Source organism: Ornithorhynchus anatinus, chromosome X1 (assembly GCF_004115215.2).
Source record: "Ornithorhynchus anatinus isolate Pmale09 chromosome X1, mOrnAna1.pri.v4, whole genome shotgun sequence".
In the NCBI taxonomy this organism is placed as follows: Eukaryota; Metazoa; Chordata; class Mammalia; order Monotremata; family Ornithorhynchidae; genus Ornithorhynchus; species Ornithorhynchus anatinus.
Window position 1 is genome coordinate 78,405,563 of NC_041749.1, and position 24,923 is coordinate 78,430,485.

Below are 24,923 nucleotides of genomic sequence, written 5' to 3' on the forward strand. Positions count from 1 at the left end.
TTCCTTGACTCTCCTTCCAATTATCTGAACAAGTCGAGTGTCTACATATTTAATATGAAAATTCTCAGACCCAAATGCCATTTAACGCATAACCGGGAATTTTCAGTAAACATAGATTTAAAATGAAAACACAGGACCCTATGTGTAACTTGGAGTAACATGTGCAGTTGAGCATGGTACACTTTTTTATGCGGATGATGATGATGACTTTATAAGAGACAGAAAGCCTAGACTGCCCATGAACTTTCTCTCCTACCTTAATAGACAATGTGATGTCAGCGTAAGCACAAAACCCTCCACCTTTATCACTGGAGCAGTGATGGAATCCACCACCTACAGGGAAAAGGACAAAACTTCAAAAGAAGAACATAGTGCTGAAAGGCCTGAAACACTGTGAAAAGCCCTCCCCAGGCTCCTAGAGGAGCACGTAGTGTCCCACAGCTGTTCAGCTCATGTGCCTACGGAAATTAGTAAAACAATTCAGAGCCTGAGCCATGTGCATAAGGATTTCTCCTTTTTCCTATTTCATAAACATTACATATTAACATTTCAAATGTACTCATCCTCGCCTTTCAGAGATGCCTCTAATAGCTATGTGGTTGGCCAAAACAAACCTCCCAAAATGCCTGGCCAGTAAAAACCAGCTTCTTCCTGCTGACACTATCAGCCAGCCTTCAGCCATTCAATTCAAGAATGGAACTTTACAAAAGTTTTTTTCAAATTTGCTTATTGGGGGGGGGGAAACTTTAACATATTTATCTCTCTGTCCTTTGTTTGGAAGATGACATTCTGTCCACATCATTACAGTTGGCTGAAAAGACTGATTCATTGTTTGTGCTGAAAGATAGATCTTTGATATGCTAATGGAGATTTACCAGATACAGTGCAAGTCTCTGCTTTTGATCCTGCATCTTGGTATCTCATTCTGGGTGAAATTGTTGCTGAAGAAGAGCAACCCTTCTCTCAATCGCTTTCTGCTAGCCCAGTCTCTCAAGTGGAAAAAGCTGGGGACTAGGAGTCAGGAGACCTGGGTTCTAATTCCGGTTCTGTCACTTGCCTGCTTTGGGCCCTGGGACAACTCACCTAACTTCTCAGTACCTCAGTTTCCTCCCCTGTAAAATCAATCAATCAGTTGTATCTACTGAGTGCTTATTGCATGCAGAGCACTGTACTCAGCCCTTGGGAGATGGTACAATACAATAGAGTTGGTAGACATTGCCCACGGGGAGGTTAGTCAAGAGGAATTCAATATCTATTCTCCCTCTTACTTAGCCTGTGAGACTCATGTGGGACAAGGACTGTGTCCTATCTGATTGTACTGTATTTACTCCTGAGCTTAGCAAAGTGCTTGGCACATAGTAAGTACTTAATAAAAAACACAATTTTTTTAGTGTCAAATTTTTTTTCTGCCCTTTTCAAATACTTATACCTCACCCCCCAGGACTCATCTCAAACCTTATGAGAGCCTCTTTCAAAATATTAAATTGATGTTGAAGCTGGGTGATTAGTTCCCCGAGGGCAGAGAATTACATATTTCTTCCAGGAATGTTGAAAAAGTCATGTCAGTGGTTTAGCAGTCCATGCTCTGTGATTGTGAGGGCCTCCTTGCCAATTGTCACTGCAGATAAGGAGGGCCAAAACACCTCTGTTGTCTTGGGAATGCCTTCCATCACTGGCACCCCCTTATTTTCAGCTGTCCATCAACGGAGTAAGGTTAAGGTTGAACTTGTTTATGGCATTTGAGGGGCCTCGGGAAAGCAGGGAGAACTGAGCCCAGTAAGATGGTGTGTTATTCCATCAATCCATCAATGGTATTTATTGAGTGCTTACTGTGTGCAGAGCACTGGACTATACACCTGAGAGACTACAGTATAAAGAGAGTTGGGAGACACTCTCCCTGCCCCCCCAGTCGCTTTCAGTCTGAAGGGGGAGACAGGCATTTTTTTAAATGGTATTTATTAAATGCTTACTATGTGTCAAAGGCTGTTCTAAGCGCTGGGGCAGATACAAGTTCATTAGGTTGGACACAGCCTCTGTCCCGCATGGGGCTCACAGTCTAAGTAGGAGGGAGAACGGGAGAACTGAGGTACAGAGAAGTGAAGTGACTTGCCCAAGGTCACACGGCAAGCAAACCGGCAGAGCTGAGATTAGAACCCAGGTCCTCTGACTCCCAGGCCCGTGCTTTTTCCACTAGACCACACACTCCTGGCTCCTTCCTCTACCTTTCTCCCAGGGCCTACTGCAGTCCCTAGCAGTAGTACTTATTCAACACCTACTTGTGTGCAGGGCGCTACACTAAGCACTGGGGGGAGGAAAGTAGAGCTTTGACTTCTTCCAGCATCATTACTCTCTTTCTCCAGGTTCCCACTGCTTCCTATCATCAGATGCACTGTCACTAGGCACTGGTCAGAATGAACGGTGCTGAGGACATTTTGTGCGAGGCTAAAATTGTTTTTAATCTATCAGCAGCTCCTGCGGGCCTCACTACTAAAAACCCACTCAAGAACGGTGGCAGGCACACTTGGCAATAATGGGCAGGTGAAGTGTGCCCTCTAGTGGTCATGGGGACCTATGGCAGAAAGCAGATCCATTCATTGAAGATGTCATTTCTAGAAAAGTCAAGAGCCATGGACCATCTTTCTAGACAGCACGGGAATTGGTGAGTGAACCTGACCAAGGCTCCCCATCTCCACCTCCGCTCATTCCCTCTAAATGCCCAGCAAGTTAAGGAATGATGATTACTGGTTAAAAGCAACCCCGTTGAACGACAGGTGGAGTAGAAAAGGGCGACCTGTTTCACAGGTGGAAACCAAGGCTGACCACCATCACCAGATCCACAGGGGGGTGGAAAGGAAAGAAACGAGGACCTGGAGAGCTCTAAATCTTTAGGGAGGTTGGGCATGAGTCACATTAGGAGATTCTCCACCACACACCCAACCCAAGTGTCCTGGAGACTACCAGGAACAGTTGAAATGCCCTAAAATGACACACAGGGCAGCAGCAAAGCCAAACTGCTAAAAATGAAGAGTGCTATATTCCACGCTGGAACACTTCATTAAAAAGGAACCCTCACTGGCCGGAGCATCCTCATGCTTGGCAATTTCCACGTCACCCTTTGCTGTCAGAGAACTCGACGAGGGAACCAATTACCACATGCCTTCTCTCCTCCTCTATCCGGCATACACGTCTCCTCCGTCAAATTTATTCTCTGGACTCTGACTTTGGGAGAGTATCAACCGATCGATCAACGCTATTTACTGAGAGTAGCCTGTGTGCAGAACACTGTGCTAAACACTTGGGTGAGGACAAAAGTTGGCAGTCATGATCCTGGTCCATGAGGAGCTTACAGTCTAGGGGGAGACAGATAGTAAATTAAATTAGAGATCATGGAAAGTGCAGAGTGTAAGGATATGTACATAGGCATTGTGGGGTTAGGGGCGGGGTGAGTGGCAGGCTCACTCACTTTTTCTCTTCTCTAGCTTCTCCAGTCTTGAGGTTAGAAATGGCCAAGCCATTTACTGTGGTGGCATCACGTTATACTGTATCTATACCTGGTGGACTGATGAATAGAGAAGCCTAGTGGAAAGAGCATGGGCCTGGGAGTTAGGGGACCTGGGTTCTAATCCTGCTCTGCCGCTTGCCTTCTGTGTGACCTTGGGCAAGTCACTCCGCTTCCTCTCTGCCTCACTTCCCTCATCTGCAAAATGGGGATTCAATCCCTGTTCTCCCTCCTACTTTAGACTTTGAGCCCCATGTGGGGCCTGATGATTTTTATCTACCTCAGTGCTTAATACAGCATTTAGCACATAGGCAGCGCTTACCAAATACCACAATTATTATTATGATTTTGAATGAAAGTGTTTTCTTTGCAAATCTTCAAAAATCAGTTAATCCACTTGTCTTTCCTCTTTCACCGAGCCCCGACCGGGTCCCATTCATCGACCCCCTACAGATTCTAGTAAATTGAAGAAAATGAACAGGAGGGCCTATTCAACTAATCCACTGCCAGAACCAGAACGCTGGAGAGGAGCAAACCCTTTCTTTTGACTATGGTCCAATAACAGAAAGGCAGTGTGGTATTTATTAGTTGAGCTGTTTAAACATCAGATACCCAGTTCTGCAGGTACTCACCTACGTTGATGGCCCATCCTCGATCAACTGCCAGTTTACCTGCCTTTAAAAAGGTGAGACTGTAAGCACAGGAACAAATGAACGATGGCATTTAATAATTTACACCAGCAGCCTCTCACCCAACTCCAACATAAATAATGAAGCTGCATTTAAAGCCAGCCTCTGCTGCATTCTGTGGTAACTTTGCATCTAAAATTAGGGCTGCCACAGGGAGATGAATGATAACTCCACAGAGCCAGATGAAAAAAGTGCAATGCGCAGCAGTTGGGAAACTAGTCCCCAAACAGCAGCTTGGGCATCAAGTCCCATCAAGAAATTAAAAGACCCTCGGCTCCTTTAACTCCTCTCTCCCCAAGACCAGGATCAATCTGTGGAAATACAAATGAGCCAAACTTCACTAACCCCTGGCCCTACACCAAGACCTTTCCAGTCCCCAGAAGCCCCACTTGCCAACCCATCTTCCCTCCTTCTGTTGGAAGAGGCAATAAGCCTATTAAGGACTTGCTCCAGGCTCCTGAGCAAATCAGGAGCAGAACTGAAGTTTCAATTCCCCAGCCCCAGTCTCCTGGCCAGAACACCTCTTAGACAGATAACTGACTCAGTAGTGCACTGCCCGGCCCAGCTCCCCCAAGACCGTCGCTTTGGGCTGGGTCAGTCGGCCATGTCCAGCCAGCAAGCCTGCTCAGCCAGCAGCTCCACTGACCCCTCTGGGAACTCGGCAACCGAGATTAAGAGGCAAAACGGAGAGTGCCTGGAGTTCTAGTCACCGGAAGAGCCCCAGAGACCCCTGACAGCAGACAGGAAAGCCTGGATGGCACTGTTTTCCAAGGTGAGCAGTGTTCTGCCACGATACTCTTCTACAAGGCTCTCTGCTTAGGGGCAGCTGCTACCATTAATAAATTCTGTTCTTATGGCACAGGTGTGATTCAAACCGCCCTGTGCCTTCCATGCCCCACCGGCTGATGCATATTTGAAAGGAAATTCTTTCACCGAGGAAGAAAGGATCCTCTGGCTCAGGGACTTCAATGTTCCTGCACCCTGAAACATCACAGATTGTTTTGGCTTTCCTAGTACTGCCCTCGAATGCCACAGGAGCCTCCCCGCCCCCACTCACAGCAGCTTCAGTTGCTGCTCCCTACACTTCCTCCAGGAGCATATGGGTTATTTGCTCCTCACCACAAGCAGGTGCCGTCTGCTGCCATGGACATGGGGGCAGACATTTCCAAGAGGAAAGTGCTAGTGAGGGTCAGCTGAGGCTGGCAACGGAAACAGTTACACCCTCAAAGGAAGAGGCTGACAGATGGCAAAGGGAAATAAAAGGCAGGATGGCCCACCTATTCAGCAGGAAGGCAGAAACACGTGTAGAGGGAACCACCTTGACAGCAGAGAGCCTGGCAAACATGATGCCACAGAGAACCTGGACAGGCTTCAGAGCCCACAGGTGAGAAGTCTGGTTATGGACACAGAGGGCCCTTGCCACTTCTCTCTTCTCCTTCCTCCTGCCCTTGGCCTCCAGCCCCAACTTTTGAACCAGATTCAGTATCTCCCTTTAGATTTCCAATGGAACTCCCTCCACAAACCTTTTCCAAGACACAGGGACAGGACTCATTGGATACCCCAAGCACTAACTTCCCTTCTTCAGAGAAGCTGAACTTTGGATTCTCCCTCAACTTCCTGTCTCATTCAGCAGGGTCAGGGCCTTGGGGATTGGCCCGGCATTGGCAATAGAAGACCATTAACCGCCTGGCCTTCTGGGCACCGGCTTGACTCAAACCATCCAAACACCCCCTTGTAACCAACATTCTGTTCCCCTTCCACTTCACTGAACACACTGCTTTCTCAGTCCAGTTGGCCTCCTGATTCTTTGATCTGCAGCTTCCATTGGGCTCTTCACTTCCAACTAAAGAAAAAACAAAGTCTCAGCCTTCCCTCTGACTCAATACTCTTCTCTGGTAAGAAAATCACTCACCAGAATATAAGCCATCATGATGTTGTTTGTCAACCCCAGAGTGATTACGCAAGTGTGTATTCATTCACTGAGAAGTCCTGGTCTGAGCACTAAGGATCTGCCTCACAGCCTGAAGTGGTCATGCAGCAAAACAGTTTCTCATTTACAGTGTTTTCGCGATGATGGATAGACAGTATTCGCAAGGGGACAATGCAGACATTGGAGTGGTGGCAGGGAAGACACGCTCTTGCTTGATCCACTGCAAGTCAAAGAGAATTTTTCCTTGGACAGATAACTGGGGGTTTCCCACCCAGACCAGACAATCTGGCATGCAGAAGAACCAGAGGCAGCCAACCTCTGCAGCCCTGTGCTTCAAGGTGTTCTTGCCAACAGGTTTTGCATCTTGCTGGAAATACATTTCATAGCTTGGCTAAAACTCCACTCTCTGTTCCCTTCACTCCTTTCCCATTCACTGCAGCACTAAAGCTCAAGATGGAAAATGCCATAACATGAGAACGGAAGAGGTGTTTATGCAAAATAATATCATAGTCTTTATGCAGAAACAATTAGGCTTCTCCCTTCAAAAAGTACTTCAAAAGCAGGCCTGTAAAGTAGAAGCTGTAGCACTAGGCAGCAGTGAGGGCAGACAATTGCTCTGATTTATTACTACTTGAGGAGAATGTTAATAAGATCGAATTCTATTGGTATCTTAATTAAAACCAGTAAGAACCCTCTTTGTGTTTGTAGAAATTTTTTTTTACTTGAAATCGCAAAAAATTTACAAATGGCAACTTGCTCACCCTCAAAAGTCATTCTGTGGGAAGCAGGTGGAGAGAGTTACTCCTCTTCCCTCTAGACTGTAAGCTTGTAGTAGGCAAGGAACATGCCTACCAACTCTGTTTTATTGTACTCTCCCAAGTCCACACTGCTACCATTTTAATCCAAGCATTTATCCTATCCTGCCTTGCCTATTGCAACAGCCTTCTTTCTGACCTTCCTGCCTCCTGTCTCTCTCCACTCCAGTCTTTACTTCACTCTGCTGCTCAGATCATTTTTCCACGAAATGGTTCAGTCCACGTTTCTCCACTCAAGAACCTCCGGGGGTTGCCCATCCACCTCTGTATCAAACAGAAACTCTTTACCATACTTTAAAGCACTCAATCGCCTTGCCCCCTCCTACCTTATCTCCCTGATTTCCTAACTACAACCCGGCATGCTCACTTTGCTCCTCTAATGCCAACCTACTTGCAACACCTCATTCTCGTCTATCTTGCCGCTGACCCCTTGCCCACATACTGTCTCTAGCCTGTAACACCTTTCCTCTTCATATCTGACAGGCGACCATTTTCAAAGCCTTATTAATAGAACATCTCCAAGAGGCCTTCCCTTGCCTAAGCCCTCATTTCCTCTTCTACCACTCCCTTCTAGGTCACCTTTGCCCTTGGATTTGCACCCTATATTCATCCCTCCCCCAACCCCACAGCACCTATGTACACAGCCGTACTGCATTATTTTATATTAATGTTCATTCATTCATCATATTTACTGAGCACTTACTATGTGCAGAGCACTGTACTAAGTGCTTGGGAGAGTACAATATAACAATTAACAGTCACATTTCCTGCCCACAGCGAGCTTCCAGTCTAGATTAGTATCCTCTACCTTATATCCTCACAGTCTCCCTTCTACCTAGACTGTGGCCCCCATGTGGGACAGGGACTGTGTCAGTCAGTCAACTGTATTTATTGAGCACTTAATCCGTGTAGAGCACTGTACCAACAGCTTGGGAGAGTACAATGTAACAACGTAACAGATTCATTCCCTGCCCATGAGGAGCTTACATTCTGTGTCCAAACAGATTTATCTTGCATCTACCCTAGTGCATAACACAGTGGCTGACACATAGTAAGCACTTAATGACCAAGTGCATAGACCATGGGCCCAGGAGTCAGAAGGACCTGAGTTCTAATTCTGGCTCCGCCACCTGTTCACTGCACGACCCTAGGAAAATCACCTCACCTCTCTGGGCCTCAGTTTCCTCATCTGCAAATTGGGGATTAAGACTGCGAGCCCCACATGGGACAGGGATTATGTCCAACCTGATTAGTTAATATCTACCCCAGCCTTTAGAACAGTTCCTGGCACATAATAAGTGCTTAACCAATGATGGTAATGTCCATCTCCTCCTCTAGACTGTAAGCTCATTGTGGGCAAGAAACGTGTCTGCCAACTCTGTTAAATTGTACTCTCCCAAGTGCATAGTAAAGTGCTCTGCACACAGTAAGCGCTCAACAAATACCACTGATTTATTAATTCCCAATATAAAGTTAAGAAACAACATCTCAGAAAGACAGCATTTGCCTAGGTCTTATCCCGAACCAAACTGTAAGCTCCCAATCAATCAAGAGGTTTTATTGAATGCTTACTATGTGCAGAACACTGTACTAAGCACTTGGGAGGTTATAAAAGAAACAGTAGATATAGTTCCTGCACTCAAAGAGCTTACAATCTAGCAAGGGAGACAGACACTATAATAAATAACATTTGGGAGGAGGAAATAGAGTATAAAGATCTGTAAATAAGTGCTACAGAGTGGCTGTGAGTATACAAATGCTTAGGTGGGGCAATGCTGAAGTGGCAGTTGAGAGAATATAGGGTAGGAAGGTTGGAATTTAATTAAGGAAGGCTTCGTGGAGGAGATGTGGCTTCAGCAGGGGCTTTGAAGATGGAAAGAGCCATGGTCTGCTGGAAGTGAAGGCGGGGGGAGTTCCAGGCAGGAAGGGGAGTGTGAGGAAGGGGCCGACAGCGGGAAAGACAGGAGTGAGGCACAGTGAGCTGGTTGGTTTGAGAGGAATGTGTGCTTTGCTGGGGTGTAGTGGGAGGAGAGAGTAGATAAATAGGAGTGAGAAATATGTACTTAGTAAAGTGCTCTGCAAACAGTAATTAATAAATACCACTGATTGAGTGACTGAGGGAGAAAGCTCAATGAGCGCCTTAAAGCTCTAGTTGAAACAAAGTGTGAATGGTCAACTGCTCGAGGTTTTTGAGGAGTGAGAGAACATGTACGAGTAAGTTTTTAGAAAAATGATCCAGGCAGAAGAATGAAATATGGACTAGAGAGGGGAGATATTGATGCAGTAATCAAGCCAGGCTATGATGAATGGCTGGATCAGCATGATGGCTATTTGGATAGAGAAAAGGGCAGATCCTGGAAATGTAGAGGAAGAACTGACAGGATTTGGTGACAGATTTGAATATAGGGGTTGAAAATGAGGGAGGAGTCAAGGATAATGTCAAGGTTATGGGTATGAGAGACGGAGAGGATGATGGTGCTGTCAACTATTATGGGAAAGTTAGGAGGTGATTTGGACAGATGAGAAAGATGAGTTTTAGACATGTTGAGCTTGAGGTTCTGGCAGGACATCCATGTAGAGATGTCCTGCAGGCAAGAGGATATGTGAGATTGTAAAGGAAGAGAGAGGTCAGAGCTAGCAAGTTCTGATTTAGGAGTTAAATGCATTGAGATGAGAGCTGATGAGTTCTCCAAGGGAATGAGTGCAAGGGCTTTGGGTTTCTCCTGTCTTGTGCATGCAAGTGTTTACTAAGGAGTCACTGAAGAGAAAGGAGGGAGAGAAGAAGGAAAAGGGGGAGAAAAGAGTATTAGGAGAAAGGAAAGGGAGCTTTGAAGACAGGGAGTGAGAGACGGGAAGGGATGGAGGGAGGAAAGGAGAGAGGAAGGGAGATAGAAAGGGAGGGGGAGGGAGGAAAAGATATAGAAGGAGGGAGGGAGAGGGAGGGAGGGAGAGAGGGAGACAGGGAGAAAGAGAAAAAAAACAGAAACAAAATCCAGCCCTTAGCTCCTCCAGTTGAATAATCTGGGGCTTTGGGGACAAGTCTGTTACTATTTAGAAGGAAGCAATCCAAAATAGTGAGAAGAGGGGGAGGCATGTGGGTCTGCCTTCCAGAATGCTCCTACAGGAGACAGGTGGCCAATGGAAGACCCAAAGAAGTCCCCACTGCATGGGGCTTCAAAATGAATAAACCTCTAAGGATGCAAGGAGGCATCATGTTAATTTCATGTGGCACATCCAACCCCAACAATATTCCCATTATTTTTCAGAAGACATTTGATCAATTCCGTGACGATATGTAGGGACGATTATCCATGGCAAAGTGCACAGACCCTGTACTTGTATTTGTGATTAGTGTGTGTTTACCTTGAGGATCTATCTTAAAGTGTTTCCATGCAGCCCTCACTTGCAAACAAGCGACGGAAGGAGGAATTAATAAAGTAACCACTATTAGAGAGGAATGACAAACTTCTCTAGAAAACTCAGAACCCCAAAGAGAGTTTCATCCCCATAGCTGTGGAACTTGGTTTTCATGTCTTAAGACCAGGGCAGAAGGGAAGTAGGTGAGCCTGAGAACTCTATGGACCTGAATTCTACCTAAGAGAAGGCAAGAGGGCTGGATTCAAGGGCATTTTAGACTTTTCCCCCCAGGTCAGAGTCTACACGTTTCGTTCACTTCCCATTTTGGGCCCTCAGTGCAGGACTTCATGGCAGCGTATTTGGAGGCTTTCAGGTGATGTCATCAGCAGTAGAGGCAGGGTGAGGGGTGTGTGTGTGTGGTGGTGGTGGTGGGGAACAATGGCTGGAAAAGGTGGTTCTGCATATTAGAGAATGCGGCATTCAATTGGGTTGTGGCATTATTGCTGTGACATTCTTTCCAAGGCTACTTCTGGGTGTCACTTGGATTCCTTTGGGGGAAAGTGAACAGGGACAGGCACCTGAAATCATGGCCCGGATTACTCCCCAAACCACCTGGCCTGCCTCCCTGCAAAGACCCTCTCGCATTTCAAAACAAGGTGAGGCCTAAGAGAGCACAAAGGCTTGGCTTACCATTATCGTCCCTCCTGTCTGGGTTCTTAGTGGCTTCAACACCTTCCTCTGCACCAGGAAATTAGGAAGAAAAAGCACTGGAGGGATTTCAGTAATCGTTGCCACGACGAACGACCACTACAGGGAGAGAAGCAAATTGTTCATGTTACTCTCCAAATGCCTCAGTCTCTATAGAAATGCTTCAGACAATAAGCCAGACTCTTCTACTCCCACCCTGGTCTAGGAGGGATGGGGGGGGGGGGGTGTTGGGTGGGAGGAGGGGCAGGGAAAGCGGCAGCATTTAGTACGTTACAACTTCAGTGGCCTGAGTCAATGTTGCAGCTTCTAGAGATACCTTGCTTATACAAAGAGACTGGTTCTAGCTCCGGGTGATTCTGACTCACTGTGACCCCATTCAAATGTAATGAGAAATAAAATTCATATTTCTAACATAAAATTATCTTTTTCCTATGAAGTGGAAAAGACTTTTAAGTTGAGCTTGGTCCAGAATGGGAGGAACCTGGGACATGGATCCAGTGTAATCTCCAGCAGGATTCACTTTAAGCTCTCTGATGCAGCCCTGCTCTGCTTAGATCATAGTGTTGACTTGTATTTTTTTGGGGGGGTGGGGAGAGATGGCGGGGGAGGGAAGGGATCTTGATTCCTCACTTTCCTTTTAAAACCTTCAAATAGATTATGATATGGGGATCCTTGGGGCTAACAGTGGATTGTTACATTTTACTGGAAAATGTTCCAATTATTTAACTAAATGTGGGGTAACTCTGCCATGCATCCAGTGATAAGAACACTTTAGAAATATACACAAACAAATGAATAATAGAAATAAAAAAGTATAAAGTTTGTAATAATGATAAGCTATTTATATATACTTAGGTGCACAACCTTGCAAACTGCTTTAATGGTATTAATCATTAGCTGTGCTTACGACACTGTCCAATCCAAGGCATTTGGGACCAGCTGGAGGTTCACCCAGAAGACCAATGACTACCCTCCCACCACCACCCTGAGCTCCACCACAAATCCCCACTCCAACAGTTTCTTAATCCACACTCACGATGCCCTATGAGCTAGTTAGGAAGCAAGTTACAAGGAAACATAGGCCCAGAGACGTGAGGTTCTTTTGTCCAAAGTCCCATAGCATAGCATAGCAACAGGGAGAAGGCTTAAGAATAATATCTAGTTAACCGACCCCTGGCCTTGTGCTAGAGCACCCTGCCTCTCCACACAATGGCAGTGAGATAACGCCTGAACAAGCTAAAAAAAAACCCACTGCATCCCTCATCTGTGCCACCCAGATAACACCGTAAGTACAATGTACTCACACTTGCAAAGGTGTAAACTCAAATGCATCTCAGGCAGTCCTGAAGCAAACTGAATTATCTAGGTGGGAGTCCAAAGTCAAGAAAATTGATCAGTACACACTTTGCTCACCCTTTAAGATAGAATATTAAAAAAAAAAGTCACGCAGGTCTTCTGAGGACTCTGATGAAGTTGGGAAGTGGACTGGGCATCATTAGATGTCCGGAGGCCACCACCTCACACCCCCAGACCCCAGTAATCAGGGCACTTCTGACCCAGGAGCAGACTTGCACCTTTGGGTCGGGCTTAGATTTCTCCTGGTCAAATTCATGGGAGTCTGACCAAGACAGGCTACAAAATGGGAGTGGACTCTCCCCTATCCTGACCCAGATCTGTATACTCGGGAGTTGAACAAGAACCAAAACACATGCTACATGGGGGTGGAGATGATAAGCCCAGGTCAGTATTCTTAGAAACAGAAATATTCTTGCTCCTATAAGACTTCTATTCTGCCCCACCTCGCGGATTAAAACCACTCAACCACTGTCATAGGAACTTCCTACTTAAAAATATCTCCCCGATATTGGACATCCAGACTACCACAGAAACATCCTTTGGAGAACTGTCAAAACAATGCTGTCTGTATGGATTTGGGAGATGGCGCCTAGATGATGTCTGGGGTCAGCTAACATGGGCATTACATATGGGACTTCTGGGTTTAGGAAACTTGGATACAGAGAAGTCTTTATTTCCGCTCCTTCTTGCCCCTTCCCAATTTATGCAGTCAAAATCTGAAAAAAGGCTGAAAAGGGGGATACTGAGTTATTAGCTTCAGCAAATAGCCTGCCGGACATATCATGTGCTCCCCCTTGTAGCCAGGACATGTTCCATACTCCATTCATTCATTCATTTAGTCCAATTCTCCATTAAGTACCAGGGGACAGCTTTCATACTACTTGGTGATGCCCTGTCTCCCCTGTAAGCCCCCAAAATAGCTCTCCCACCTCAACTCACTCACCCCATGATATCCTAGCAAACGGGGCAAAAATAGCAAACAGATCTGAGTAGTCAAAGGTGACAAAAACACCCTAGTGGATAGAGCAAAGACCTGGGAGTCAGAAGGACCTGGACTTTAAACCCGGCTCTGCCACTTGTCTGCTGTGTAACCTTGGGCAGGGCACTTCACTCTTCTGTGTTTCAGTGACCTCATCTTTAAAATGGAGATTAAGACTGTAAACCTTATGCGGGACAGGGGCTGTGTCCAACCTGATTATCTTGTATCTACGCTAGTGCTTGGTACAGTGCCCGGCCCATAATAAGTGCTTAAAAACCATTTTAAAACACAAAAAAAACCCCCAAAAACCATCTTCTAGGAAAGATGGATATATATTTTTATATATCCAATTTTTGTCTACTGCTTGCTCCATCTAATAAAGATGGGTCTTTCTCTCTCTCTCTCTCTCTCTCTCTCTCTCTCTCTCTCTCTCTCTCTCTCACACACACACACACACACACTCATTTCTATTTGCATCTGCACTTACTCTCCCCTCCATTTGCCCCTTCCATTTTCCATACCTACCTCTCCCGACCGACGTTCACAGTCAGAACTCGCAACTCCACACACCCAGTTTGCAGCCCCACCCCATGAAAGTAAGCACAGGAAACTTTCAATACCAATAAAGAGGACAACACTGAACTCAAATGGAATTGCTGAGGGATTTCCCTAAGGTTAGTGTTTTATGCATATCCCATTGTCAAATGAGTTCTTAACTAAAACTTTTCTTCTAAAGTAAAAACAAAACAAAACAGGGCAACACAAACAAAGAGCACAAAGGAAACGGAAACGCTAAAGATCAGTTGCAAAGCCCAAACAAAAGGGTATGAGGACAAGGACAATGATCCGCACAAGACATACACAGTTCACGTGGGCTACTTGGTCATTGGTCACGGCAGCAATGTATGACATCTCAGCCGCCACACAATGAGTAGCTTGCACTACCAACTGAAAGTATTTCATTGAAAAATGAAAACACATCTACTAGGATACCTCTGGAGAGCTCTCCAAGATATGGTTCTGTATGCAGTCCAAAAGAAAAAATTAGAGAAAAAAATATATTCAAACATTTTGAATAGGCGGTATCAACTGGAAACGTAATTTTCCAAACTGGCAGCTGTTTAATAAAGAGGTATGTCAGAATGACATATTATTGCTTCTTATTTTGGACATGGAACAATAGACAGCCATTTAGCATTAATCTTAGTAGTCATAGTACTTTCTGCATTGGAATTTCTAGATAACACATGATAAATCAATAGATCTCTATTGGCACAAATTTATTTTTATTCAACGAGTGCAGTGCATTTTCACCCCCCTTCTGTCCCTGCATACAGAATACTTGTGGCGTACAATTCATGTGCAAAGTTAAAATGAATGGGATTTCAAGGTCAGCGAGAGGTTGGGTCACTCAGTAATTTTCCGACTTTCTCAATAACTTTCCCTTTCTTCCTCATCATCTCTAAGGATCTCCCAAAGAACCTTCCCCTCCCTCTCACCCCCAACTCGAATTACCGAAGTGAGCACACTCCATGATCTACAAGAGAGAAAATAGAAACCTCTCAAAGCAAGGGAGAGTTAATACTGTTAAGATTTCAACCCTTTCACATATGCATCATTTCCTTCATAACCACGATACTCCCATAACCTTGTTGGCCAAAAGGCCTGCTACCCTGGATCTCATAAGAATTGCCAACTTGGATCTTGTCTGAGATTGGCAAGATCATCAAGTTCCCCTTCAAACGTAATTTTGCCAAAGAGAGCCTTGAAACCGTAGGTTTTTCTAGGGGGGTAAATGGGACCTGGCAAATTGGTACCCCTGGGAACCTCCCCAGTTCACCCCATCAATTTTATGATGCTGATGCCATGATCTTTGATTTCAATGTGCCTGAACACTTTGGCAGCAGGCCTGCTGGGTGAACTAACGGTATCTCTGCGCCAATGAGGACTAGGCTGTACACTAGACTGTAAGCTCACTGTGGGCAGGGAATATACCTGTTTTTTGTTATATTGTACTATCCCAAATGTTTAGTACAATGCTCTGCACATGGTAAATGCTCGATAAATAGGACTGAATGAATGAATGAATGAATGAATGAATGGCTTTGCTATCCCTGAGGAGCAAGTGGGACCCTACCTCCCAGCTACCATGGGCTTCTGTGAGGGAAAGAAAGCATGGAGCCACTGACCACTCTTCACACAGTGGGTGGGTCCCCAACTGGAAAAGGATGGGAAGCACTGCTCTAAATCAGAGGTTCCTGAAACTGTGATCCCTGGATTAGTCCCTGGATTACTGGTGGGATTACTGATCCATTTGGCCCTGGCCTTAAATGAGCATTTGATGGCCAGTGATCACTGCAACCCTTACCATTGGCTAGAGAGGAAAGCCACCATTTTACTTAAAGGTGTGGCAACCTGACCTGGTGGGTATCCACTAAAATAAGGAGATAGAGTTGTCAGAGTCTGGCTTAGCCCACCACTCCTGACAGGACTGGACACCAACCCTGCAACAAGACCACCTAACAGGGGAGGCCTCTGGAAGCCAGCCACCCCCAAGGAAGCCGGCCCAGTTCTAGCCGAGTCCTGGGGGTTCAGGCCATTTTAGGGAGGAACTGGGAGTCTTGCTCAGGAACCACTCTAGGCCTGCCTCAAGAGGATCCAGAACTTTGGGTTGGCTCCAGACCACTGGGAGCTTCTCCAGCTCAGACTCCCCTCCCAGAACCAGATGGCCTTCAGGATCATCCTCTCCATGTCACTCTTATGTCTGGCGGGTAGAGTTGACACACAGAAGGCCAGGTCATCAGGTGATTCTGGAAAGGGAGAGGAACAGAGAGGAAAAAAAATGCCCAGAAGAATTTATCAGATCAGAGAGGTCTGATCCAGCCTCTGCACAGCACATCCTCTACAGGGCCTGCTGAAGTCAGGAGAAGCTTAATGGCGTTCCACTCATTCCTCTCTCCTTCCTATCACCTAGTTATTATGCTCTAAATGCAACTCCCAAAGTCACCATGCTGGTGTGCTTTTCAGGAACAATGCCTAGTAATAAAGTCCTAGTGTTTCTAATCCCACTGAAATGCCACTGGATTCACCACCCACCCATCATTCTTGAAGAAGAAAGGTCACTTCCTCCGCCCAACGAATGCATGGGGCAGAATGGCAGGAATGACGAATGAGGAGAAATCCCAAGCCAGCAGTCAGGGTTGCCTCTTCTTTGCCAAGAGGCCACAAAGCAGGGAACTGGCCAAACTCTCCTGCAGGGAGGGCTTGCATCTCCATTGGGCACCAATATCTGCACAGGTCCTTTGGCCACAACACTCAAGACCCAGTTTTCCAATTACGAACACAGCTCTTTGTGCTAACAATGGCCACGGCAGAAGGGCCAGGAAAGCAGTATGGCCTAGCAGATAAAGCATGGGCCTGAGAGTCAGAAGGACCTACGTTCTAATCCCAGCTCTGCCACTTATCTGTTGTATCATGTCACTTCTCTGTGCCTCAATTACCGCATCTGTAAAATGGGGATTAAGACTGTGAGCCCCATGTGGAACAGGGACTGTATCCAACCTGATTAGCTTGTATCTACCCCAGTGCTTAGTACAGTGCCTGGCGCAAAGGAAGAGCTGAACAAATACCATAAAAAAAAGTAGATCTTGGCCAATTTGCCCTGTAGATTCAGAAGGAATTCCATTTAAATCTTGAAAGACACACCCTAGATCCTGGAGATTCAGACAGTTCTTATTTATCAATGTCACATGGGACGGGAAGAGCCCAGGTGTTGTTAGTAATTTTATTATCTTCAGATCTTTTTTTTGACTCAATGGTTTCAACCTCCTCCCTCCCCAAATTTTGTATCAGAGTTGTTCACATGGAGCAACACCTACCAAGCTACTCGAAGTTTCCCTTCTTCTCCTTTTCTCTCTAGGAGAGGTGTCAGTGATGATGGAAATGGTCCCCTCTAGACTGGAAGCTCACTGTGGGCCTGGAACATGTCTCCCAACTCTGTTGTACTGTATTCTCCCAAGCATTCAGTACAGTAGTCTGCACATAGTAGTTGCTCAGCGTGGCTCAGTGGAAAGAGCCTGGGCTCTTTCAACCTGTCAGCCTGTCGACCATCCCCTCCTCCTCCATACCTTATCTCACCTTGGCTTCACGGACTCCGTCCTCTCCCGGTTCTCCTCTTACCTCTCTGGCCGGTCATTCTCGGTCTCCTTCGCTGGAGCCTCCTCCCCCTCCCATCCTTTAACTGTTGGAGTTCCTCAAGGGTCAGTTCTCGGCCCTCTTCTGTTCTCCATTTACACTCACTCCCTCGGTGAACTCATTCGCTCTCACGGCTTTGACTACCATCTCTACGCAGATGACACGCAGATCTACATCTCCGCCCCTGTCCTCTCCCCCTCCCTTCAGGCTCGCATCTCCTCCTGCCTCCGGGACGTCTCCACCTGGATCTCGGCCCGCCACCTAAAACTCAACATGAGCAAGACTGAGCTCCTCATCTTCCCTCCCAAACCCGGTCCTCTCCCAGACTTCTCTATCACCGTGGATGGCACGACCATCCTTCCCGCCTCTCAGGCCCGCAATCTCGGTGTCATCCTTGACTCGTCTCTCTCGTTCACCCCACACATCCTATCCGTTACCAAGACCTGCCGGTTTCACCTCTACAATATCGCCAAGATCCGCCCTTTCCTCTCCACCCAAACGGCTACCTTACTGTTACGGGCTCTCGTTATATCCCGGCTAGACTACTGTGTCAGCCTTCTCTCTGACCTCCCTTCCTCCTCTCTCGCCCCGCTCCAGTCTATTCTTCACTCCGCTGCCCGGCTCATCTTCCTGCAGAAACGATCTGGGCATGTCACTCCCCTTCTTAAACAACTCCAGTGGTTGCCTATCAACCTCCGCTCCAAACAAAAACTCCTCACTCTAGGCTTCAAGGCTCTCCATCACCTTGCCCCTTCCTACCTCTCCTCCTTTCTCTCTTTCTACCACCCACCCCGCACGCTCCGCTCCTCTGCCGCCCACCTCCTCACCGTCCCTCGGTCTCGCCTATCCCGCCATCGACCCCTGGGTCACATCCTCCCGCGGTCCTGGAACGCCCTCCCTCCTCACCTCCGCCAAACTGATTCTCTTTCCCTCTTCAAAACCCTACTTAAAACTCACCTCCTCCAAGAGGCGTTCCCAGACTGAGCTCCTCTTCTCCCTCTACTCCCTCTGCCATCCCCCCTTTACCTCTCCGCAGGTTAACCTTCTTTTTCCTCTTTTTCCCCTTTTCCCTCTGCTCCTCCACCTCTCCCTTCCCATCCCCACAGCACTGTACTCGTCCGCTCAACTGTATATATTTTCGTTACCCTATTTATTTTGTTAATGAATTGTACATCGCCTCGATTCTATTTAGTTGCCATTGTTTTTACGAGATGTTCTTCCCCTTGACTCTATTTATTGCCATTGTTCTTGTCTGTCCGTCTCCCCCGATTAGACTGTAAGCCCGTCAAACAGCAGGGACTGTCTCTATCTGTTGCCGACTTGTTCATCCCAAGCGCTTAGTACAGTGCTCTGCACATAGTAAGCACTCAATAAATACTATTGAATGAATGAATGGGCTTTCGAGTCAGGTCATGGGTTCGAATCCCGGCTCTGCCACTTGTCAGCTGGGTGACTGTGGGCAAGTCACTTCACTTCTCTGTGCCTCAGTTACCTCATCTGTAAAATGGGGATTAAGACTGTGAGCCTCACGTGGGACAACCCGATTACCCTGTATCTACCCCAGCGCTTAAAACAGTGCTCTGCACATAGTAAGCGCTTAATAAATACCAACATCATCATCATACCATCGATGATGACGACACTGAAAGAAGAGGGTGTTGGAAGGTAAAGCCAAATAATCCCAGACTGGGTGGCCTCCCTTAAATCAACAAGAGTTGGTCATAATAAGGAATGTGGAGGAATGTCAGGGAAATTCCAATGCTTGCTTGTGACATTAATGGACACTTATGAATTCAGGCTAAAGCATACGTAATGCCTTTCAATCCTGATTCACAATTGAGGCAAGTTTCAAGGTGCTGCTTTCTTTGGAGAATGCACTACAAAAACTTCGAGTGGAGAGATCGGCTCTTGTTTCCAGTACCAGATAACATCCGCCCCATGTGTCGATACCCTGATCGTGTCTCCAGGTAATTAATCCATTGCTTCACAGCCCAGCAGTTCTCTGGGGAGTATCACACACCTTCAGGATGCCCACTAGTGCTACTAGTTGCATTCTGATCCCTGTTTCAGTTGACACTTGGGAGAATTCTCTAAACAGAGCCAGCCCATTCGCTGTGGCTCCACTCTCAGGAGCAAGGATTGAGTTACTTTCGCTCCAGAAGAGGTCAATATAAATTTAACCCTGAGCATTCTTCCTCTTTATCTACTACATCCACTTGGCTTTCTAACACCAATCAATCGTATTTATTGAGCACTTACTGCATGCAGAGCACTGTATTAACCAATTGGGATAACAGTACCATACATCAAAGTGGGTGAACATGTTCCCTGCCCACAATAAGCTTAAACAGTCTAGAGGGGGAGGCAGACATGAATATAAAAACAATAATTATGGATATGTAAATAAGTGTTATGGGGCTGAGGGTGGGGTGAATAAAGGGTGCAAATCCAAGTGCAAGGACACTTGGAGAAGCAGTGTGGCCCAGTGGATAGATCTCGGGCCTGGGATTCAGAAGGACCTGGACTCTAATTCCGGCTCTGCCATTTGTCTGCTGTGTGACCTTGGGCAAGTCACTTCACTTCTCTGGGCCTCAGTTACCTTTCCTGAAAAATGGGGACTAAGACTGTGAGCCCCATGTAGAATAGGGATTGTGTCCAACATGATTAGCTTGCATCTACCCCAGTGCTTTGTACAGTGCCTGGGACAAAGTGAGTGCTTAACAAATATCAAAAAAAAAGGGGGGGGGGGGGGAATAAAAGAAGGGAGTGGGAAAAGAGAAAATTAGGGCTTAGTTGGGGAAGACCCCTTCAGGAGCTGTGATTTTAATAAGGCTTTGAAGGTGGGGAGAGTGGTCGTCTGTCAGAGGAAACGTCTACCAACTCTGTTATATTGTACTCTCCCAAGAACTTAGTACAGTACTCTGCACGCAGTAAGCACTCAATAAATACGATTGATTGATTGATATGAAGATGGAGGCCGTTCCAGGCCAAGGATAAGAGGTGGGGTCGGCAGTGAGATAGATGACACGGAGGTACAGTGAGAGGACTGGCATTAATGGAGCGAAGTGTTAGGGCTGGGTTGTAGTAGGTATGAGGGTGCAAGGTGACAGAGTGCTTTAAATTTATGATAAGGAGTTTCTTACCAAACCCACACCTATCTGAAGTTTAGTTTTACACATCACTTCTTGGGAGTGGAAGGGACAAGAGAAGAGAAAGAGTGAGAGTGTGTTTGTGTGTGTGTAATATATATATATTTCAGTGGGGCTTTTCTTTTCTTTTGTTTGGGGAGAAAATACTTTTCATGGTTCCCCCCTGTACTGAATGGCTGTTCTACAGGCATGGGGTTCCCAATTCTCTTCAGAGATGGAGGTGGGGTTCCCAATTCTCTTCAGAGATGGAGGTGGGGGTGGCCAACTCCCCTGCCAGGGTTAGGCCACAACCAGCTAGGGGAGTGTGGGGAGAGGGAAATCAGAGATAAGTAGATCTGTTTTCAGCAGCAAAGAAAGGGGGAGCTGCTGATTGGAACCACAGGGAAATCTAGGTGGAAAGGGAGTGGGGTCACCGACCTGCCTCATTGACCCCACATAGCAGAGAGCCTGGGGATGATGTGGAGACCAGGACAGAAACGGAGTTCATCCCATGTTCTGATCTGGGTGCTACTCAGTTTTAAGGAAGTCAGCTCATTCCACTTGCCTGTACTACATCTTAGAAGCCAATAAAACCTTTGGGTGATAATAAAACCAGGCTGGGATCTTAACATCCCACCTGGGTAACGGAGATTGTCGTGCCTCCCTGCTCTCGCTCTCAAGCAGTTCAGATCCACTATGGATTGAGAGATCCAGAGATTAAGGCAATATTTACTCAAATGGAGGCTTATAAGGGTTGAACTCTGAGACGCTCTATCTGCTCACGGGAGTGGAAAATATCACCTCCATTCAACTCCACACACCCGAGAATCTTGGTAAAAAGCCACAAAAGATCAAGCACCCCACCTCCAAGCAGGGGAACGAATATCCCACCAGCTGGGACAAGTGGTTATCTGTTCTTTTTTAAAAGATCTCCAGAGATGGAGAGTCCTTGGTTCCTCATAGTAACCTGCCCCAGAGTTTAATCCTCCTGACCTGGGTTCTTTCCCAAAGCAGAGATATACATTCATTGATTCAATCGTATTTATTGAGCGCTTAGTCTGTGCAGAGCACTGTACTAAGTGCTTGGAAAGTACAATTCAGCAACAAAGAGAGACAATCCCTGCCCACAATGGGCTCACCAGAACAGGTGACTGAGAGGAAGGTTTCAGACTAAGGAGAATTTCTCTTCAGTCTGGGATGTGTTACAGGTGACCCTGCCTGAACACAGGGGAATGAACCAGGTGACAACCAGAAGGGCGGAAGATCCCGTCTCCTTCCCGAGGGACCCATCATCTTCCTTCCATCACCGAAATTCAGATGACAAAACTCTAAGCTATGGAAGGGTCTCTAACTTTCACACTCACAGCTAAACAAAAGAGGAAAGCAGGAGGTCATTGTGAAGATGTTTTATTACTTGGAGACTAACACACAGGCAGCTTGATGGTGGGACCCAGTGCTGTGACTCTTTAGCAAAGAGACAGATGCAGTCAGAGTTTTAAGGAGAAGAAGATGAAGTAGACCTATTTCTCCAAAATATACAGCAACAAGGGCACAAATCCAACCTGTATTGTGAAATACACTTGGAAACCAGAGCTTCTGAAGTACACAATCACAACCACCACATGTCTAATCATCAAGAACGAGACTCTGACCCATCTGCAGCACAAGACATAACAGGAAGTAAATATACTTTGCACCAGAGAGAAAGCATCTGTTTGCCTCACTCCTCAGATAACACCGAGTGTTCCACTGTAGGTGTCAAACTGCATATCACAGCCACACAAACTGAAAAACAAAAGGATCACTCTCCAACAAGAACAAAATGCTAAATCTAAAAGGACTTCTCTAGTGTGTAACCATGGGCATGTTCTGCCATGCAAACACACAGATGCGCACACACACACACACACACACACATTTCTCAAATTCCAAAGGAGGGTAATATGGTTCACTGGACTAAGCAATAGTCTGAGGTTGCAAAGACTTGTAACCTTCTGTCTCTCATGTGCTGTCAAATTCTTGGATGTTTCTGGACCTCAGTTTCTTCACCTCTAACATGGAAGGTATAATCCTGACCTGCCATCCAGGGGATTGCATGCAATCCATTTGGGGGGAAAAAAACGTGATATATTTTCCAAATAAAATGCACCAGAAACCACTCAGCTTGGCTCTCCTGGTCTATCTGTCTCACTGTGTGGAGTTGCTCATGAAGGCTGAAAACGCTTCAGACTGTGTTTCACGTGGGGCAGCCTCACTGAGGAGTGTTTGTCCTCACCAATGACTCAGCATCTTCCATTTGATCCTCCAGAGAAAATGCAGGGAACCCTAATGCAGCTGTAATCAGTGGAAATTTATTTTGTAAGTATCTGAAGAGCAGGAATCAGTGTCTGGGAAAGGGCTACATACATATCCTGTGGGAGCTCGATCGATGTTTGATGATGATGATGTTGGTAATGATGACATGCTTGTCTGGGCACAGCTACAAGCATCATCAACTATAAGAGAGACCTAGAACTGTAATCAAGCATTGCTTTCCCCCTCGAGAACATAAGCTTGCTATAGGAAGGGAATATGTCTACCAACTCTGTTGTATTGTACTCTCCCAAGAGCTTATACAGTGCTTGGCACACAGTAAATGCTCAATAAATACCATGGAGTGACAGATTTGCCCACTTCTTCTCTCCTTTTAGCTTAGGTCTGTGTTTCTTCATCCAGACTGCCCAACAACAGCCCGGTGCAGTCACCCCCAGACCACAGTCGCTGGCCAATTATATGAGTGTCCCCACTTAATGGGTTTGGAATTTTATTATTCCCCAAAAAGCAGAGCCTTGGTTCCGGCTTTTAGGCTTCAAAAGCCCAAATACGCTCACATACACTTGTAAACAGTGCTCAATTATCTCACTTGCTAAAATATGAGGGTTGCCTTCTACAGTCAGGCAACCGGATTTTAAAGCAATGCTGATTTCCTACGCTACTCACACATTAAGTTTGATAAACAAGCATGTGATCCTAAGCAGTTCAAACAAAACGGACTGTAAACCTGGTGTGGGCAGGGACTGTCTTTATTGCTGAACTATACCTTCCCAGCGCTTAGTATGGTGCTCTGCACACAGTAAGCGCTCAATAAACATGATTGAATGAACAGATTCATGAACATGTTTCAGAGCGACAGGAAGCAATAAAAACATACCCATTTTACTAAATTTAACACAGGGGAGTATTTATAGGCTCTACTAATGGATATACTAACTGACCTGGTGCTGTTTTCTTAAGAGAATGAAGCATAAGAAACCTCAGGTTATCCTTGCTCCTGCGAACTGTCTCCCTGAATTTCCCTATCCTTCTCCTCAGAAGACCCTCACCCTCCCCACCCCCATTCGTCTCTGTCTTCCTCACCCTTCACTCCTCCAAGTCCTCTTCAGTCTCCTACTCCAGGTGCAGAATTGGGAGCCAAATGTCCCGGTTGTTCAATAGCATTTACTGATCAGTTACTTACATACAGAGCACTGTACTAAACACTGGGGAATAAACAATAAGGTAAGTAGACAAAGTCCCTACCACAAAGGAGCCCATTGTCTAGTGGTGGAGATAGATGCTAAAATAAGTTACAGGAAGAGAAGGCAACCAACTATAAAGATACGTATTTAAGTGCTGGAGGATGGGGGTGAGTACCTAAGTACTTGGGATCTGAGTCCCCTCGCCGGCCACCCTGATCTCCTGCCTGGTAGGAGTAAAGAGATTAATAGCCCCCCAACTCCACCAACCGACCAGGACTGCAGGCTACTGATCTGACACTGGGGTCCCCTTCTTGAGCCTAAAGGGGCTAGAGTGCACTGTACCTGCTCACTTCCATGGTCTCTTGACCATGCACGTGGACTGCAAAAGACAGAGCGAGGACTTATCTGATAGCAACCCCAAGGAACAGGCCTAAAGTTATGCATAGCTAGCTAGATAGTGATTCATTCATTTATTCATTTAATAATATTTATTGAGCGCTTACTGTGTGCAGAGCACTGTAATAAATGCTTGGAAAGTACAATTCAGCAATAAATAGAGACAATCCTTGTCCAACAAAGGGCTCACAGTCTTGTCATTGAACCTAGAGGAGTTGAGTTTTTTGGGCTATAAGGACCCCTGCAAGCAATCAACAGCCAAAAATGGGATATATTGGGGGGAATGAGCTTCACTGTTATGGAAAGCAATGGAAAAATAAAGCCCTCACCTGCTCCCAAAACCTTTGCTTCTTCCTCATCTCTTCTGTAATTCCT

General features: G+C 46.2%; 1 protein-coding gene across 7 annotated transcripts in view; it reads right to left on the bottom strand.

Annotated features, from left to right (window-relative positions):
- The window catches only part of HDAC11 (histone deacetylase 11), a 54,354-nt gene that overhangs the window by 18,820 nt on the left and 10,611 nt on the right, over positions 1-24,923 (bottom strand). For 5 of the 7 annotated variants that reach the window (XM_029050821.1, XM_029050823.2, XM_029050827.2 and 2 more), the window contains 4 exons: positions 14,327-14,353; positions 10,981-11,097; positions 4,132-4,174; positions 257-333 (listed from right to left, as the gene is read on the bottom strand). In XM_029050821.1, coding sequence (XP_028906654.1) covers positions 257-333; positions 4,132-4,174; positions 10,981-11,097; positions 14,327-14,353 — 264 coding nt within the window. The remainder of the gene's footprint in view (positions 1-256; positions 334-4,131; positions 4,175-10,980; positions 11,098-14,326; positions 14,354-24,923) is intronic. The other 2 variants (XM_029050822.1, XM_029050824.2) reach the window with 2 other exon arrangements.